The 19,601-nt window shown below is 39.3% G+C and overlaps 1 protein-coding gene across 1 annotated transcript in view; it reads left to right on the forward strand.

Moving 5' to 3' along the window:
• ULK4 (unc-51 like kinase 4) overlaps positions 1 to 18,324 on the forward strand; it is a 259,528-nt gene extending 241,204 nt beyond the window's left edge. The window contains exons 36-37 of the mRNA XM_054992150.1: positions 13,262 to 13,347; positions 18,167 to 18,324. Of these exons, the coding sequence (XP_054848125.1) occupies positions 13,262 to 13,347; positions 18,167 to 18,248 (168 nt within the window). The 3' untranslated portion in view covers positions 18,249 to 18,324. The remainder of the gene's footprint in view (positions 1 to 13,261; positions 13,348 to 18,166) is intronic.
• Positions 18,325 to 19,601: the final 1,277 nt, after the last annotated feature.

Here is a 19,601-nt window from a genome sequence, read left to right on the forward strand (position 1 = left end):
GGATGTATGTCCAATGCACGTGGGACACAGACCTTGTCATTCTTCCATTCATCACCAGTTTTATTTGATCTAGATAGGGAATCTTTCCCCAGTTGACTGCTTTTCAGACAGAGGTCATAAAGCAAGCTGAACGTGGACATTTCTGGTTTCCTTCCACATCACTTTCCTAAGATAACAAGGGTAGATTGCAAGATCTGATATTGGTTAATGAGAGGGGTTTTTGTGAACAGACTGTTCCTTCAGGAAAATGAATTCGGCTTTCAGAGCCCAAATCTTTGGAGACAATATACTAACCTTAGCTCCCATACAAGCCTAGTTACATAGCAGTTTCTTTGGTATTTGGAGAGGTCATGGAAACAGTTTGGATCAACTCCCTTCACAAGATAATTTGTGGAAATATTTATTTTAAAATAAATATTTCAAAAAGCTGGTGAAATTGAACAATATAAATAGGTGAATGGGAAAACACCAGTATTTTGAGAAAAGTTATTCTGGAAAAAAGAGTTTTGTTAGTCAGTGATAGAGATGGGCACAAACAGCGGAAAAAACAAACACGATGTTTGTTGTTCGTTGCGATCCACGAACAGGGATTCACGAACATTGACGGACATGACATGACGGAACATGAACATGTTCGTAGTTGGAGGTTTGTGGGAGCCAGAACGGCCCCCTTGGGACTTAGCTGAACTTGAGCCGGGGAAAGGAGAGTCCATGGGTCTCCCCCTTTCATGTCATTTTCTCTTTACATTGGCAAAAACTGGACTGTCTGCTGGAAGCTACTTTGAGGGGTTACAAGCCAGAAGGAAAGCCAGAAGGAGTTCAGATAGAGTTCAGACAGCCCATGCCTATGTTGCCAGGGGAATTGTTTGAAAGGCACCAGACTGTCTGGCTTTACGAAGGGCTGACAAATGGCACAAAGAGGGCTTGGAACGAACACATGTTCGCCGGGAACAGGGCCTCACGAACAGCTTGCTCGCGAACAGCAGATTGGAATGGGTTTTTTTGTTCGTATTGCTGTTCATGCCCATCTCTAGTCAGTGACCACAGTCAGGTGTGTGCAACTCATCACTAAGAAGTGTGTGCAGAGTCCTCTGCATGAGAGGTGCTAAAAAGATTCAATAGAATGTTATGAAGATTAGCTAGCAATAAAGATCAAATCTTTGGAGCATCATATGGGGGCTGCTGAAGTGCCCCAACACTCAGAGCAAAAGCACCAATAATTTAGTATCAGCACTTGCCTGTACAGCTTCTTATTGAATGGCAAAGTCTTGTGTTTTGACTCTTAATCAGTAATCCATATACCTATTGTTGAGATCCTAATTCCCAATTTAAACTAGGCCATAGCCTTGGATTATGAAATATCAACTCACCTACCAATCATCAACTCTCCCTGTTCACTTTGCAGTTGCAGACTATTCTATCCATACATACCTGTTCCAAATTTATTGTTTTACCTGTTTAAAACGGTTCTGTTCTTCCTTTTTCTGTGAACCATATGTACTTCTTTTTTTGGACCTTGCTTATAAAACTATCATGGAGCCTGTTCAGATCTTCTAGAGTAGAAGATAAGATTCATGAATATGCTTCTATGGCCAAATTGACTACCTATTTACATAATAGACCATTAACTGAGTTCTGGAAAAAACAGAAGGATCTTTTTGATTATTTAGGTATAACTAATTGATACAGAAGCTCAGAGGGAGGGAAAGAAGGAGAGGGAAGGAGAAATGTTATGTATTTAGGCTAAGGGAACTCAAATACGCAATGTTCTTTTTTATTAGATCAAAGTATTGCTTGTTTAACTCCCAAAACAATTACAGACGTATTGTTTATATGTTTATTGTTTGTATAATATTGTGTAAGTCTCAATTTAATGTCTAATCTAGAATCTGTATAATCTTTTTACTATGCACTTACTTTACTATACTTTCTTTTAAATAAAATTCTTTATATACCAAAAAAAAACCCCACCCTATCATGGAGCCATATGTATGGATTCCTGGAACTTGACAAGCTTCTTGTTTCATACTATTCTGCCCTATCATACAATGTACTTGCAATCAAGTTGGGAGCTCAGAAAATATCACCAAGATATAGTAGTTTTTTCCCCCCTAGGTTTTTCTAGAATTCTCCCATCTTTCGGGAGGAGCCATAACTTAATACGTGCTTTGAATGTAAAAGGTTACAGAATTAGTCGCTGGCTTATGGATCTTAGAATGCAAGTGCTAGGAAAGACCTCACTTTGGGCTCTGGGGACCTGCTGCCAGTCAGCAAGCATAGACAAGGCTGAGCTAGATGGACCAATAGTCTTACTTGATATAAGGCAGCTTCATATCTTCATATGTAAATTATTCCTTGAAGTATGTTGTTTTAAGATAATGCCATGTCCTTTCGTCTGTAATAAAACCTATACCCTAAGCTCCCTAATGAAAATAGCTTGAAAACCAGTCTCAAAAATGTTATTAAAAATATTCATAATTTTTGTTCTGAATCAGTGGAAGAAAAAAACATTCATATAATGAACATTTTCCTTAGGTTATAGCAGTATTCGTAACATGCTTTGTTCTTTTACATAAGGAGAGACATTCCTAGAGGCAGGGACAATGTCTTTTACACATGAGAAGATGCAGTAATACTACAGACAGATGCAACCTATAAGAAACTTCACTTTGGACTATTTCACTCATTACTTTTTCCAAGTTTTCTTCTAAGGATTTAAGTGGGTGTTTGAAAACGCAGTTGAGATTGTTGGCAGATCCCTGTTAAATGTATACTCAGGACAAACCCAGGGGTGTTGCTCTGTAATGTAAAGCAGTTCTGCAAAAGTCCCTTTTGATGATTAATACTTTCAAAAACAAGTGGATGTGATTTTGCTATTTCTTTCTTGCGTAAGAGAAATTCCCCATGGACTGAATTTTAATTATATTTTGCCCCTTAGAAAAGTCTTCATCAGCATTCAGGGTAATTTCTTTTATATTTGACAGGTTAGAAACTCTATAAATAGTATTATTTTGTATATATGTTCTGGGAAGTCATCCTGTGGCTCTACTCCACAAAAGGTTTGTCAAGTTTATACAAGCGGAATTAAATGAATACCCACTAGTGTGTGGTGATGTTGAAGTCTTTGCTAACATTTCTGGAGACACAGAAGGTGGTAATAGTTGTAGATTACTCACTCACTACTCTCTTCTTCCAATGTACTAGTGGTAATTATCATTCAGAATGTTATTTGAATCAATTACAAGGAAATGAAAGAGTCTATATAACCCTTGATGTTCCCAAATGGGTGAGGGGAAGGAATGCTATAAGAAGCTATTATCAGCCGTTCTTTCAATCTTTTAAAAAACCTGGCTTTAACTCTTTCAGTTACATGATAAGACTTTTCCTACTGCTATACCATTAAAAAAATCAGCTGATCTTCAAGCTTTGAATGTAAAGGAATTCTTTTAAATATCTAGTGATTTTAGATTGTTTTTCACATGTCTTGTTGTTTGGAAGAAACCAGTCTAGTGCCTTCAAAAATGGAACTCCTAGCCAAATTTGTTCTTAATTCTTAAAATAGTGTTGCAAAACTGTTCATTCATCCAAGAATCTTTCTAGCTTGACTAAAAGATATTTTCAGTTATCTAGGATAGATATGTTCTCAATAAAAAGGGGGGAACTGACAATAAAAAAGAGAAGAGAGAGAATTCATCTTTCTGGAAATGTACATTAAATAAGGCACTAAAATGTTGAAATGACATTTATAATTTGTTCAGTTAAAATTCATTTATTTTGACATTCTGCTTGCTCTAGTGCTTTTCTTAATACTGTGGGTGAGACGAGACTGAAGCTTGCAGGAACAGCTGTGTTAAATAAGTACAAGTAAATGCTAGATAGTCAGATTACCAGTGGGCGTTCACAGCCATTGGTGGATAAATGTTCTAGGTGGAGATTTAACCAGCTTTGCACCACCTCATTGTTTCACTAACAATGCTGATATTATCTTAAGTTGACACAATTAAAACTTGGTGTTTGGTTCATTACAGGATGACAAAACCCTGGCCTCACTGAAGCTAATGGTAGACTGACATTTACATAAAATGTAAACAAGATTTTGTCTCATGCCTTTTTTCCAAGGAGTTTAGACTTGATAATTTTCTGTGTTCCTATACTAAAGGCAGAACATAACTTTATCTGACAAGGATGTAACTGCAACAGAATGGGGTGGTAATAGACTTGACAAATATGCAAGGAATTACGTTTTTACAAGTTCCCCTACATTAACAGTTCCGTATAAGCGGAAAACTAGTACATCATGCAAAGGTAGCTTTCCTTCCTGATATGCTGTTTTTGTTTGTTGGGAGGTTTTTTTATATGGAGACACATTGGGATTCACCCATTCCCCCTCAATCCGGAGTGGGACACCCATTGTTTAACCTTAAAATTAAAATCACATTTTGCCGCAAGTGTAGATCAGAAATTGTGTTACATATCGAGTAATTACTACTATTATTCACAAGTCATTATTCTCTCTTCATGCATGATGTCTTAAGCAATTTCTCATGTCCCACTTACAAGAATCCTTAAGAATAGGATTTATTATGTGGTTTTCTCATGACAAACACATAGGTAGGCCACAATAATGGGAGCAGCAAGGCATACTCAGATCTTGTTCATGCTTTTGACACTGGTACAGGCTCTTGTACACTGTTGTACAAAGTGAAAAATATACTTATTTGTATAGCAATACTTTTTTGTATTTGCATAGCAACAATTTTTCATGTAATTTAGATGTTAGGTGTAACAGCTGAACATGTAGGGTTTTTTTAGCATTTATGTGTTAAAATTAGGTTATCAGCTTGCTTAGTTTTTAAACGCCTAGCCAGCTGTTGGCAGCAGTTAAAAAGCCCCTTTTTGAATCAAACTGTGTGTCCCATTGTTCTTCCTTCTTGATGCTACCTGAACACCAAACAGCCAAGCTGGCAGTGCCTCCAAGGGGTGACCCTCTAAGCTTAAGGGGAAATGTAATCCTGTTTAGGACGGCTATCTGCTTCTAATTTGACTGGACCACTTCTCATCAGTACTGCAGACATCTGATTTAAGCTTCAGCCTCTTTCAAGGACTCCTCCACCTCACTGGAATTTGAGGAAAAAAGAGAAATAAGGAGATTGTCATGAACACATCATTAACAGTGAGCTTAAATTCCCATCCAACTTCTCCCAACAATGCATATATTAAACATTCAACAGCACGAAGCAGACAATGGAATCTTGTGGCCTCCCCCACAGGACAATTCTCATGGGGTGGAGCAGCAGTCTCCACTACCTCCTATAAATCTGTTCAGTAGATAAAAACAGAACTTCTGCAAAGCAGTGACTCCTACTCCAAACCTTGCCAGGTGGTCCAGAGAATATAGTTGCTAGCAAAGCAGTTTTGTAGCTTAGACATCATACACTATTTTATTGGAATGCTAAATTGCTTCCTTTGAAAATGTTATCTTCCAAGCTTTTCTTTGTGACTGTTGCTTCTTGTTGGAAAATTAGAAATATTCTTGAGTTATAACTGTAGGATATAACTAATCATATAGGTTGTGATGTGTCAGTGAACATCACAATACAAGTAAAGAGAGAGCAGGAAGAACTAGAACCTTTGTATGGAAGCCAGAAGACTCTTCTTTCCCATTACCACATTATTAAATTATAATATCAAATTATATTTAAAAACCAACCTGATTTTTTTCTTTAAAGAGAAATTCAAACTGAATTGGGGAGGGACATTTCTCTTCAAGTAGAATATCAGGTTAATTTTGAAGGAAGCAATTAGTATTTTGAAGAATTTTTAATTTCTCAGGTGGTTCAAACCATCTGTAGGCTGTCACTGTTTTTTGCTCCAAGAGAATTTCAGTGTCCTCCTCCTAATGTACAATGCCTGTGAAATTCCAGCAGAAACCGAAAGAAATAAAATTAGCAACGTTTCTGTTTCTGTTGCATGGTATGATAAATGCAAACTATGATGCAATATGTTTCTGCTACTCATATTGGCTGCCTAAGTATTTATATAGGTCTATTGGAAGGTCACACACATTCTGCCACACACATGCTGTAGTACAGTATGTTATTGTTTGTTCTCTGCTTTTCTCATTTGACTCTAAACAAAGGATGCTAATAGGTATTGTTATCAGGAGGAACTTGATTTCCTTACCAAAGCTGTTTATGATGTAATATAACACTTCACCTAGCATCACCTCTGGTCAGATATCCACAGTGGGTCTAGTAAGGTACCTTCCAGTTTTTGTTGTCAGGACATGGGAACATATCAGATACTTGGCTTTTTCCTTAAGCCAAATGAGAACTGTTGAGAACAGGTATCAGTTGATTTGCCTTTTTTGTTGATTGCTACTGTTATCTTGTTGGACTTACTGGTCTCATATCTGTCTCATATATGTTACTTTGCTGCCTGATAGATTTTGCAGGTGCTTACTCTTTCCCACTGCAGTAGGACAACTTTGGGTATGGTATGAGGCAGCAGGATAATTAGCTTATTTTTTATTGCTATCATCAACATATCTAATTCTCAGTATGGCCATATCCCATGGATACTTAAATCCAGACACTGGAGCCAATAATAGACAAGATAGATGTTTTTTACAAACTTGAAAAAGCTCCACATTTGCAAAAAAAATGTGTTGGGGGTTCACGCTTCCCCCTGAAATAATAGAAGCAGCACATGTAGCTTTAAGGAACCGTGCCCTCTCAGTGGCCTTTGTGAAGGTTGCAAGGCAACCATAATAGTATTGCCAGCCTTCAAGCCTTGATTTCTGTCAGTAAAAGGCAGGGCCCTTTCAAAGGCTGTGTTGGCCCTTTCAGGGAGGACTCATTGGGGCCTGGCCTGGCAGCAACCACCAGGCAACTTGATACTATGCAGTGTGCATGATTCACTCAGCACTGGCTGCTTGCTACTGTTCAATAGCAGTCACCCCACAAAAACCAATATAGTGCAGTGATGATAGTTTCAGATAGGATCTGGGAGACCCAGGTTCAGATCTCCACTCTGCCATGGAAGTTCACTAGGTACCTTGGGACAGTTAAATATTCTTAGCCTCATCAACCTCACTAGGTTGTTGTGAGGGGGGAAATAGAGTAGAAGAGAATGATGGAAGCTGCTTTGGGTCCCCGTTTTGAAGAAAAGTGGAGTATAAATGAAGTAAATAATAAATATAGCTGAAGATGGGAGGACAGATAAGAGGGTTTGTTGGTGGGGAAGAAAGAGAAAAGGAAGCAGGGAAATTTGAAATATGGGGCTATCGGGAGGAGGGGGAAAAGAAACAGTGTATAGAGAAATTATCTTAGGTGTGTTTTCCAAGTTGTACTGGAAGAATACAATCCTGCATTCAAATATGTTTTGTGCCATGTGCTCACATTAGTTTTTAAAGAACACTTATTTTTTGTTTGTGTATATTTTGGTTAACAGGATCTTATAACAGCAGGATTTGAGTCAGTGGCACTTTAATTTATCATGACAGAGTTAAATCTGAAATGTCAGGAAATGTTTATATTCCCACATTGTAGTTGTCGGAATCCCAGGTTATAACTAAAACAGATATGTGGGTAGAGATAGAAACATATAAAATATAAGATGTAAGAGAGATTTCCAAGGCTGTTTTATGATGCTAGGGTTGGTTCAAACATAATGTGAAACCTTCAAACACCAGCCACATGCCCGGAGTGTTCACAAAAGCCCCTTGAAGAGCATGCATATGTACCTCCTATTTCCACTCACAAAACAAGCACACAGGTGATTTCTTTAAAAAAAAAACATTGTAGGAGGTAACTAGAGACAGGGAGGCATGTGGTTTTTAGTTAATTCACTCCTAATTGTTTTGCTGACAGTTCCATCAATGTCTGTTATCAAGTTGCAGGGGGAAGGAGCCCTAAGGCCATGGGGAGACCTGAGCACAGGCAACAGAGCTGCTTATCTTCAAAGACAAAACGACATAAAGCCTTGAGTGGGGCTTCATGTAAAGAAGCATCCCTGTTTGCTTTCCCTCTGTCTACCCCCTCCCAGTCCATTGTCTCTGTGGAGTAAAGGAGAATAGGGTGTTTGTGTAAACTGTTTTGTGGATGGAACACAGACAATTGAGATAGCCGGGATTCCACTGGTGTTGCTTTTTCCCCATAGTGATGTAGAAAGATCTTGCTGGGTTGCTGTGTCTTTATGAGTGTGGAGGCAGGGGCAAAGAGTAGAGTGTGTTGCCAGAGCCTCAGTTCCTCTGAGTTGAGGAGTAGGAAAGGCTTGGCTCTAGTGTGAGTCAGCTGGAAAACATGGGAAATGGAAGTGTAATCCCACTTGTTTCTGAATACAGTACTGCAATTTTTAATGGCAGATTTCTTACTCATTCCAGGAGGTAACTATTTTAGCAAAACCCAGGACTCCTCATCTGTTTTTGGCCATCAACTAGTTTAATGAATGGTCTCAATATTTCTCTTGATTAGATTTAAATGTTATAGATTACTAGATTTCACCCTGTATTTCTTGCTTTCCGTGGCCCCTTGACCCTCTTGCTGTTTCCTTTTTTATCCCTCCCCCTCCTGAATACAGTGACTGCATGAGGATCCGCTCATTAAATCTGAAGTGGGCTTATGTGGATATAGTGGTTTTAAGGCACTGACTTTCAGAATGCATAAGAGGTATGCCTCGCCAAGTTAAAAATGTAAATGGCTTCAAATTCCAAAAAAGATTATTCATTTCATAATTGAGAGAAAAAATAAGTTTAGTGTTTGAAATGTAAGCTCCTTTATGTTGGCTTTGATTTTAGTTGCCGAAGATACCTGGCTGTTGTAACATGTATTTGTTCAGATCTGAAGATTACACATTTTCATAATCTGTCTGAGAATACTTGTCTGTAATGCTGCCTGCCAAAGAACACCTGGAGCACTTGTGCTTTTGTAATACTTCGTTCAGGTTTAAAAGGCCCATCATCACTGCCCAGACCTGTTGGTACAAGTCATAAATTGGCAGCCATTAACTGAACTTGTTAAACTTGCTTTGCTCTTGTCATACACTCTCTGCATGTTTGTCTTTCAGTTGAAGATGTTACACGGAAAAAAAGGGACAAGCAGAGAGGGTCTCTTAGAAACTGGAATTCATTTGTTTTTTCCAGAAAGTGGGGAGGCCAGTCTGTTATGTAGGGACTCAAGTCTACCTTCACTGATATTAAAACTCTGGCCTTGACAGCCAGATGTGAGGTGTGCAGCTGTTGTTCAGTGGGGCAGGACAACGCATTTAACACATGCTCAGGAGCATGCCTTTATGAGCTTCTTTTTGCAGAAGCAGCAAAAGAATCCCAATACATTTTTGTGTACTTTCTGAAACATCATAAGGCTCTGTTATATCTTTGTTGAGTGTACAGGCAAAAAGAAATCTAAAATGCCTAGATCTGAAAATAATTTTTCTTATTATAATATATCAGGTTCCATATCATCATCATCAATATATCTAATTCTTAACTTGGCCAAATCTGAAGATACTTTAATCTAGATTAGATTCTTGAACATACTAGACAGATCTTTCTACAAACCTGAAAAAACCCAAGTTTGCAGAAAAATCTGAAATCTAAGAATTAATTCATTAATTAAAAATTGGTTGGTTACCCACTGCCACCACCAAAATAACAGAAGCAGCACCTCTAGTTTTTTTTAAAAAAGAAAGCCCTCATAACCAATACGAGACAACAGCTTTAGCAGGTTTCAAACTATGGTTTCTGCCAATAAAAGGCATGGGAGGGGCAGCTACCAGGCCTCTGAGAGAGGACTCATTGAGGCCAAGCATGGCAGCAGCCACCAGACAACTGGCTACTGCCAGATTTACATGACTCACCCAGACTTGGTTGCTTGCTACTGTTGAACAGCAGCCACCCCACATAAACCAGTGTGGTGTCATGGTTAGAGATTAATAATCATGTGGGCCTATCTGTGGATACTTACATCTGCAGATTGAGGCCATGGAGAAAGAGAGCAATTTTCCTGTAAATCTGCAGAAAAATCTGAAAACATTTTTAAAAATGGATTGGGGTTTAAATCCCCTCCAAAACAAGTGCAAGTTTGTGCAAGCGCAAACAACACACCAATACTGCTCCGTTGGCCTGCTGCTTGGGTGGGTGGGTGGAGCAAGATTAGCAGCTCTGTTCAACTGGGAGGTAGGCAACAAGGCAGCTGCAGAAGTAACCACTGCCACTACCACCCCCCTCTAATGAAGCTGCAGGTGGGCAGGGGAGAAAGAGGAGTTGTGCCTCACTCTCACTGCCATGTGGGGAAGGAGGGGGCAGGACCAGGAATTGTGGATCTCCCCATGGGGAGGATGATAGCATGGTGCCCATGGCAGAAGCAGAGGTGCTGGCAGGTAGGAAAAGGGAGTCATGGATCACCCCCATTGCTGTGGGGAGAGGGAGGAGCAGGAGTTATAGGTTGGCCCTCTCAGGGAATGATGGCGGTTCAGCCATGGTGGAAGCTACTAGTGCTGCCACCCCACTCCACTGCAAAGTTCAAGCATGTGGCTAAGGAGGAGGAGCCATTGCTGCCCCCAGCCACCCCTTTTCCACTGATGCAACGAAGAATCCCCCATACACCACAAGTTCCCTGCAGGTCTATGTATCTTCTTCCATATAAAGGATATCATTTCTACCGGCAGAACTTAATTGACATGGTAACCTAGCTTATTGGAGGAAGGGAATAGTCTCTTGCATGCTAAAAAAAATAAATGGCAGTACCCCCCCCCCCACACACACACCAGTTCACACATCTGGTCTTGTATGCCCCAAGTCAGTTTAACATAATCAGAAATTGTGAACTTGAATAAACTGATGCATCATTTGGGGAAGTTCCCTCAAGAAAGTAGTAGTTTACAATTTGAAGACTTTCCTGTTTCAAGACAATTCAACATGTGGTCCCAAAGGAGAGGATGAAAATTCAGCCTGCGTTTCTGTGTGCAATTTGATATTAATGATCTATAAGAAACAATCATGGCATTAAATGTAGTTAAGTTCATCTGCTTTCACGTGCCATTGTTATTCAGTTACATGGTTGCTGTAAAGTGTAGTTAAATATGAGTTGTTGTCGCATTTGGAAAAAAAGCTGTGATTTTTCAGTCAATCTTATGTTTTATCTTGCAATTAGCACACAGTTTTCCTATCCAGAATGCAAGCTTCCAATTTAATTGAAGTTGCTGTGGGGCCAGAAAAAACCTTCCCCTTCATAAGGATGAAAGTAATTCATTCCTCAGGTTAATTGATTTTGAAGGTCCTTGTAAATTGAAAACTTCACGTTGTGACTAATTGGAGGGGGGGGAACCAGTTCAGTGTTGTGGAGACATAAACCTGGAGAAGCCAAGGCTATCCTCTTCCCTTTTAACCCAGAATAGTTTAATAGTTTATTAATAAACTTGTCCTGAGAACCAAATCCAACAAAATTTGGCAGATTAATTAAACTTTCAACAATAAACTTCTAATCACGGATTTTTCATGTGTACATCTCACTGCATGTTAAATTTCCTTACTACAGCCCTGTATTAATTGTGCATTTGTTCTGTTTTAGGAAATTACTAAGACATTTACATATGAATGAATGATGTTCTGTCTTCATTTAATTGTATTAAACAGAGGAATGCCATAAGGTGCTTCATAAAGAAAAGTTATTTTGAAATTATTATTAAGTTGCAGAAAATGGACACTACAGCAAGAGATAATAATAATTTTTGAATTAAGGGAACAGCTACTGATTATAAAAGAATTCAAGTCTCTGAATCCTTTATAATAGTGCTGGCGGCTTGATGTTATAACAATATGTAGAGCAGAAAAGAATATACCTATGTTTAGAATGGCTAGTTGAGACACATCAGCTGAAAACACACAGAATATAAGACATCCTTGATGTAAAGTTGGTTGCATCCACAGATGCTGCTCTCATGCATGATGTGGATTCTTCACGTAGGTGTATTTTTCTAATGTGTAGTTCTGTGAACATTGTAGAGGTGCATATATGGAACTGAGTCCCAAAATTTTGCTACTATAGAGTTAGTTGAAGATGAAGAGGTCTTTTGGTTTCTTTGCAGTTCTGACTACTGCCCTTTTGGTCTTCTCCATCATGCTTGAGTTAGGAAGCAACACTGGACCATCAGAAATACAAATGAACAGCTCTGGTATAATCTCATTGTCTGCCATCAGAATATATAGTTGCTAAGCATTGTCTCAAATAATATGATTCTACTTTTCAGAAACATGAAAAGTACAATCATGTACAATCATACACGTTCGAGATGCATAAGATTTACAAAGATTTACAGTCAGTTACTGCTTCTCCGATCCCAATTCTCTAGGAAGAATCTTCCACGAATTACTCATTCATTTTAATTAGCTGGGAAGATAACTTTGCTGCATAGTTTCTGACAGGTGATACATATTAGTACTCTGATGTTTTGTAAGACATCTCCCAACAGCAGTGATTTTATACAAGCCCTGTATGTTCCTATAAACAAACATCGTATGTGTAAATACATGAAATCCCAACGCTGAGAGCGCTGACTTTTTCTTCTTTCCAACACAGAGTAATTGTATCATGATTTAATTTGCTATGAATTTGGGGTGGGGTGGGGGGGTGGAAGTGCCATATTATTTGCATTGAAATTAAACCCAATCTGTTGAAGCTCTTTGACTCTGTGAACTGTCAAAAATACAGGGATAAAGAACACAAATAAATCTTGTTCAATAAGCAAAGCAGCCTCTAATCTAATCTTTCAGAAAGCCTCTTATTCTGACCGAAGATCGCGAGATCTTGTACACTAGAAAGCTGGAACACAAATCTGTTAAAATGTATATAATTGGCACACTTCCTTTCCATTCCATCAGGAACAGATATACACCCTAAACTGCAAGAATGGATTATTTGTGGAGCTCATAATCCAGAGGGCTGTATGAAAAAGAAGTTTCTCCCCTCCCAGCCATCCAAGAAGCTCTGCTGCAGGAGGACCTTGGCACAGTGAACCCCTCCATCCTCAGGCTTTGAGAGCTACACTATAGCAAGATCAGCAGATTTGCAAAGTGGCAGCTTCCTGCACTCTTAAGAATGTGTTGAGGCAATTGTGTGTGTGTGTGGCAGGGGGTCCCTTTGCACTAGGATAATAGATTGCATGGCTTATTGAAGAATTCTAATTAACAAAGTTATTTCCTCCACACACCCCGATGAAGAACATCTTCCTTAACCTTTGGCAATTATTCCTTTGATTCCAGATAACTTCTGAGAAGCACTCTGGAAGCTTGAAGAATGATGGAGCTATTCTTGTTCACGCACTAGAAGGATTGGCCCAAACTGGCAGGTGAGTTCCCTTGGGCTTTCTGGAATTTCCAGGCTGTGTACACATTCCTCCTCTTTCATCTCTCTATAATCACCCGATACAGTACAGGCTTCTTGTGTTACCTCCCCCCGCAACCGCCCTCTACACAATACTGTCTTCAAGGCTCTTATTCAAAGCTTTCTAGTAGAGATTTCTTTTGGCTAATCTTTTGTTTGATCCCCTGATGTGGCTGGTGGCTATGTGGCACAATTTCCCCCTTTCTCTTTTTACAACACTTCACAACCAGATATTGATCTTTAGTTCCTGCATGCTTCCAAAAAAACAGCCCCCCCCCCCAACCTCTTGATAAAAATTGTAGCGGAGAGCATGAAATCCTTTCAGATGTACAGCTGAGGAAAGATGTGTCCTGTATGTCTTAAAAAAAAAAAACAGCTTAGGACCGGGACATTCACAGATACCTCCAAAATGCTATGTATCTTACTTTGGCTGCAGCAATGCAAACAGGAGTTTATTATTTATTGAGAAAAATTTTATGCTGCCTCTCCAGGGAACCTGCAGATTTTAGTTTAGTGAGGCAGTTCTTAGTTTTCAGGCTAAAATCACACTATAAAAAGTGTTAAAGATCAACCCCTTAACTAAAACCCTAGGTAAATAAAAACATTTTGGTCTTGTGCTTAAAAGAGAGTAGTATGTGCACCAGGCACACCTCTCAAAGGGAAGAGCATTCCATAGGTGAAATGCCAAAAAAGCCCTAACTGTGGTTGCTATCTGCCTCACTCTGATAGTGGGACATGGAGAGAAGAGTATGAGAGGAAGATCTTAGCAGGATGGCTGGATAGTATGGGAAGATACAGCAGCTAAAGCACAGCTCATCTGAGCCAATGGTATCTTCTTCAAGCCTTCTACACATGCTTATGTTCAGAATTGCTGAGCTGTGGGTTGTGCTGGCTTAAGATTCTGCATTGATGTTGTGCAGTCAGCCACCATGATGTCTCTTCCCAGTAGTAACAGAAGGCAGATGTTAGTGCAGCAACACCAATGGCAGCTGTTCTCACATGGGAGATGGAATCCAGGCCTGCTTAACTGAGGCCTGAGCTCCAGTGCAAGGACCCTTACCTTGATTCTGTGGAAGCCATTGCCATAGGATGCAAATATACTCTGGAATAATTAATATAAATCCCTGTAACCTAAATAGACTTTAACATAGGTTGTTATATTTGCTGTCAGCATTATCTTTTATATTATTTCAGCTGGTGCCATTCTTTTTTTTTAACAAAGGGAAATGGCACCAGGGTCTCATAAATTAATTGTTTTCTTATGGAACTTCTTATATAGTCATTATGGTTCAGTAGACTGGAGGGCCTTGGAGTTGTCGTATTTTCTCAGCCTCATTCTCCTTTCTGTACAGTGAGAATCTAAACAATTGTCTCATTGTTAAAACATTCTGTATAGTTTCTTCGTTTTGAAGTTGTAAATCATAGGATGTGATATAAGAGCATATTAAATAAATGTTATAAAATCTTTGCTAAGCCATGAATTTGTTGGTGACCTTGAGCAATGGCTGTTTTAGAACCATTGTTCTCATCCATAAAATAAAAATAAATACAAACTGCCCTTAATTATGATTGTCAACATTGCAGTGTATTTTGCCTACAAACTGTATTAATAAGTAATGCCAAAAACCAATTTATTGGCAATTTCTTGAAAATAGTCTCCTTTTCCACTGCAGATAGAAATAATCAATAAAATACATGCACAACATCCACATAGCTTTGTGGCAAAATAGAAGAGAGTCCAGTAGCACTTTTAAGACTAACCAACTTTACTGCAGCATAAGCTTTCGAGAATCACAGTTCTCTTTGTCAGATGCATCTGACGAAGAGAACTGTGATTCTCAAAAGCTTATGCTGCAGTAAAGTTGGTTAGTCTTAAAAGTGCTACTGGACTCTCTTCTATTTTGCTACTACAGACTAACATGGCTAACTCCTCTGGATCTATAGCTTTGTGGAATGCTCCTGCAGCTGGGATACAGCTATTAGATTGCTAAGACTACCTAACCTGAGAGTTGCTTCCTATTTCTCCATGTCCATTCTTTATCAGAACATGGGAGATGCTGCCAGTTATGACAGTGAGGCTATGAAGAGCAGAGAGTCCTCAGCTCTTGCATAAAGCAGCCATTCAGTTAACCCACTATTGTTTTATTGACCGTTTGTGGTGAACCCAGTGGAAACCCAAAGTAGCTTATATCATGGTTCTCTCTTCCTTTTTATCCTCTATGTGTGTAACTAGCCCAAGATCACCCAACAAGCGTCCATAGCTGAGTTGGAATTTGCACCTGGGTCTCTCTGATTGCAAGTCTAGCACTCAAACCACTACATCACACTGTCTCACATTTGCTTATGTTACTAAATAATGCACAAGGCACCTTAGAAGCTGATTTAGGGTGGTCTGTTTCTCTGCTTGAATACTTTTTTGTGTTAAGAAATGGGTTTTGTTTCTCCCATCCACAAGTGTTGAAAACACGCTTCCACAGTTCTTTAATTCTTTTCGTAAGAGCAGTAGCTTCCTACCACAGTACCTCTGAAGGAATTCCTGTGGTGTCTCCATGGCTATTAGGATTGGTGCTTTGTGCAGATATAAATCAGTTATAGAACACCAGTGGTATACACACATGTCCACATGTGGAAGTCAGCTTTCATCAGCTCACATAGCCAACACAAATGTGGATGCACGTTTTCCCATTGTGCCATAACTGGATGTATCTTCTGATGCAGATTTAACTTCTTGTGCCTTCCATGTAGATAGTCATTCTGATTCCCTTTTCATTCTCACAGTTAAGGATGTTGAGGATTTCTTGGAAGATACATACTGTGAGTTCCTGTGTGTGTTGTCTGACTCTTTTAAGTATCAAACTTGAAACAAAATTTAATTCTGACAATGCATGGATTTTTATATATATGGCTTGTTCATACAGCTCATTTTTATTGGTATTTGGCCCATTAAGAGTGATTTTCAGATTTACATTTTTACAATAACAGTGCTTTTTCAACAAAGTTTTAGACAAAGCTTAGACAGAGTTTTGTCTTGTGTGTATTCTCTGAGACTCAGGCATCTAAAATGCAGAAATGACTAATTTTGCATTAATGGGAAGGAGCCTGCTCACGTTTCAGCAGCAGGGCTGCTTGATGGTCTTCCTCTGTTGTTTGAGGCCATTTTGATATGGAACAGGCTGCTGGCAACATTTGGAGTTCAGTTTCTTAATCAGTTGATCTGATACTTCACCTACACATTCCAATGCCAGACATATAACATCAGTTTTAAAGAAGGCCACACCCAACTACTGAGTGTAGAATGTATATTCAGGTAAATTATTTTACCCAGTGTGAGATTCGTAATAAACTCTCTTCCGTTAGTTATGTTCCTGCTCTTTGTCCTATATAATGAAATACTGAGTTCATTACACTGTATAGGAAACCCGAGTGTAATATGAATTCCTTAAGTGCTTTTAGTGTATGGAATGTTTCTGTTTAGTTCTAGCTGCAGCCACAATAAAGGATGAAGCATTAAGTAGAATGGCTGAGGCACAGATAATTCTTATCTCTTGCCAATCCTGAGATTTTAGTTTTCTCACAACAGATACCTGTGGGGACATTACTGTTCTTTTCTATTTCTTACTCTTACTATTGACCACTATGTTATAATTTTGTATCTCCCTCCCACCCTCCCCATCCTTGGGCTGTTTATAGAATGTATAGTTTCCATACTTGAAAATTTCCATACAGGAAATTGATGTTGGAGACATGTGAACCCCAGTGAAGCCCAACAACTTCACCAGCTGAAGTGCCCAACCCCTGGGAGGTTTCCCTGTTGCCTCCTTGTATCCATGTCCCTTGCTGTCCCCTGCTTAGTTCATTTATTGTAAGTTGAAGAGTTGGTCCTGCCTTCCCTCCATCTGTATTGGAGATCTCTGCTTCCCATTGAGTAGTAGTCCTCTGGTCTACACTCAAAATGACCATGGACTTCTCTTAGGTACTTAATATGTATTGCAATTCTTTGATGCATGCAATTTAAGAACTCTTTCTTAGGAATGTAATCATTGCATTATGTATAGCATTTAAGCTAGGATTTGTGCCACAACTTACGCCATTGGTGCTTTCCTATTTTGCTTACAGTAATCTTTGGTATTCTGTCTGTTGTGACTAACAGTGGAATGACTGGTCTGTGATTTTTGTTTATAACTTATATGAAGTGCAAATCTAGCAATCAATCCCAGAGACAAGTAACTGCTATTATTTTCAGGGTCTAGACAATTGGTGCCACTGAACAGCAAGGGATTTAGATATAAAGCACATCTATTCAGGCCTATTTCATACTGATATGTACATTAATCCCTTCTTTTGGTTTATGCACATTTAATTTCTCTACTAATGGGGAGGAATTGAGGGTCAGTGGTAGAATATTTGCTGTGCAAGTATTGTGAAAGACCTCTGCCCAATATCCTGGACAGCCACTACCAATTGTGGTAGATAATGCTGACCTTGATAAACCAATAGTCTGGCTCGGTACAACTCTGTTCACCTTAAGACAAAAGCCAGCACCTAGCCATAATTCTGTGGGCTTTTACAAAACCAGTTGTAGAAAGGCAGGGGGCAATAGATTAAGAAAGTATAGAGGAGGCCCTCTTTAGTATCTTAAGAAAATGTCATTCCACCTTTCTAAAAATAATAGCTCACATTTCAGGCTGTAGCCATAACATACTTACTGTTCTCTAAATAATCCATCTGTTTGGAGCCTTCTAGCTAGATGCATTTCACTAACTATTGGTTTCCCCTTTTGTTAGCTCCCACGCTGATATAGTAATTGCTTCCTTGGCGTCTGAAATCATCAAGAAAATTGAACACTACCAAGCCTCATTCAGCTAACGTCATTGAACAGCTGTAAGTTTGCTTGAGATTTTCAGGTTCAAATTCCCATTTCCTAATAAAACATTTTTGCTCACTACTTTGTTTCTTTGGATTGTTCCATACCCAAGTACTAGCAGATGGTACTATGGAAGCAGCTTGTGTTATTTGCACGTCTTCTTTTTCAAATGCCAGGTCTCCTGATTTGTGTGAACTCACTTTGTGTTATACAAATTTTGCACTTTTTACTCTTCTGTCTAGAATATGTAAGCTTGTGTTATCTGCTCCTCAGTTTAATATGCAAGTAAGTTCCAAGTCTCCTTGACAGGTTATCATCAACAAAGGGTCCCTTCTTCTGGCCACAGAATTTAGCTGGGGTTAGAAGAAAAATGGTATAGATCACAGCCACATGTATTCTAGATCATATTGTCTGTAGTAGTTACAGCAGGCCAAGAACTCTACATTTAAAAGCGGTGTGCTAAAACAGGGTTATTTCCAGTAAGTCCCAGTCAGCACAGAAAGATTGGCTCAAATGTGAACAGTGTATCCTTATTCATCCATTGTTACAAACAAAAGACAGATGTGGCTTAGAAAAGCACCTTGAAAATAGTTTTTATGGCAGAACCAATTGAAGGGAATAACTCTAAATGTGAAAGTGTGTGTGGCGTTTCAATAGCCTGAAACCACAATGTAACAATTAGGCATTAGCCTTGGAACCTCCTTTCAATAAAAAGCTCACACTTATCTTACTCCAGAACAATCGCACAGAGGGCTAGTTGAAAGACTTACAGAGCATCTCCGTGCAAATTTAACTGCACTTAAATTGATGAGACACTACATAGGGTAGGAAAGGAGTAGGGAGGAAAAATAGTTTGATACTGCAAATTGGGGATTGACCATATGTACAAACCACAGCTGGCTTGTCTTTGCCTCGATGTGCTCTGTCTCTGCAGCACAGGGAAGTTTTGTTCACCATATGCTTGCTTGGGGTACTATTTTGCCTGGGCTCTGCCTCAGGGCCAAAACTATGTGTGTGTTTAACAAGCTGGGTCTGGGTTCAATGGACCCCACTTCTGTTCCCTGTAAACACATAGCAGCTGCAAGGAATGGCTTCTAAAAGTGGGAAGGGAAAGCCCAAACAGCCTTGGAACTCCACAGTCGGGGGCAAAGGGGCTCGTGTCTTATCTTCAAGCCATTTTCCCACTCAAGAACAGCATGGAGGAGGGAACAGTTTCCTTACCATGCATTCGATGATCTGAGTCAAAAGTGAGAAACAGGGCTTTCTTGGAGCCTTTAAAAACTGAGTTCAAGACGTGAGGTCTTACAAAATCTTGGCAAAACAATGGTAGAGGAGCAGTACATTAGAAACCACTT

This window comes from Eublepharis macularius, chromosome 11 (assembly GCF_028583425.1).
Source record: "Eublepharis macularius isolate TG4126 chromosome 11, MPM_Emac_v1.0, whole genome shotgun sequence".
NCBI lineage: Eukaryota > Metazoa > Chordata > Lepidosauria > Squamata > Eublepharidae > Eublepharis > Eublepharis macularius.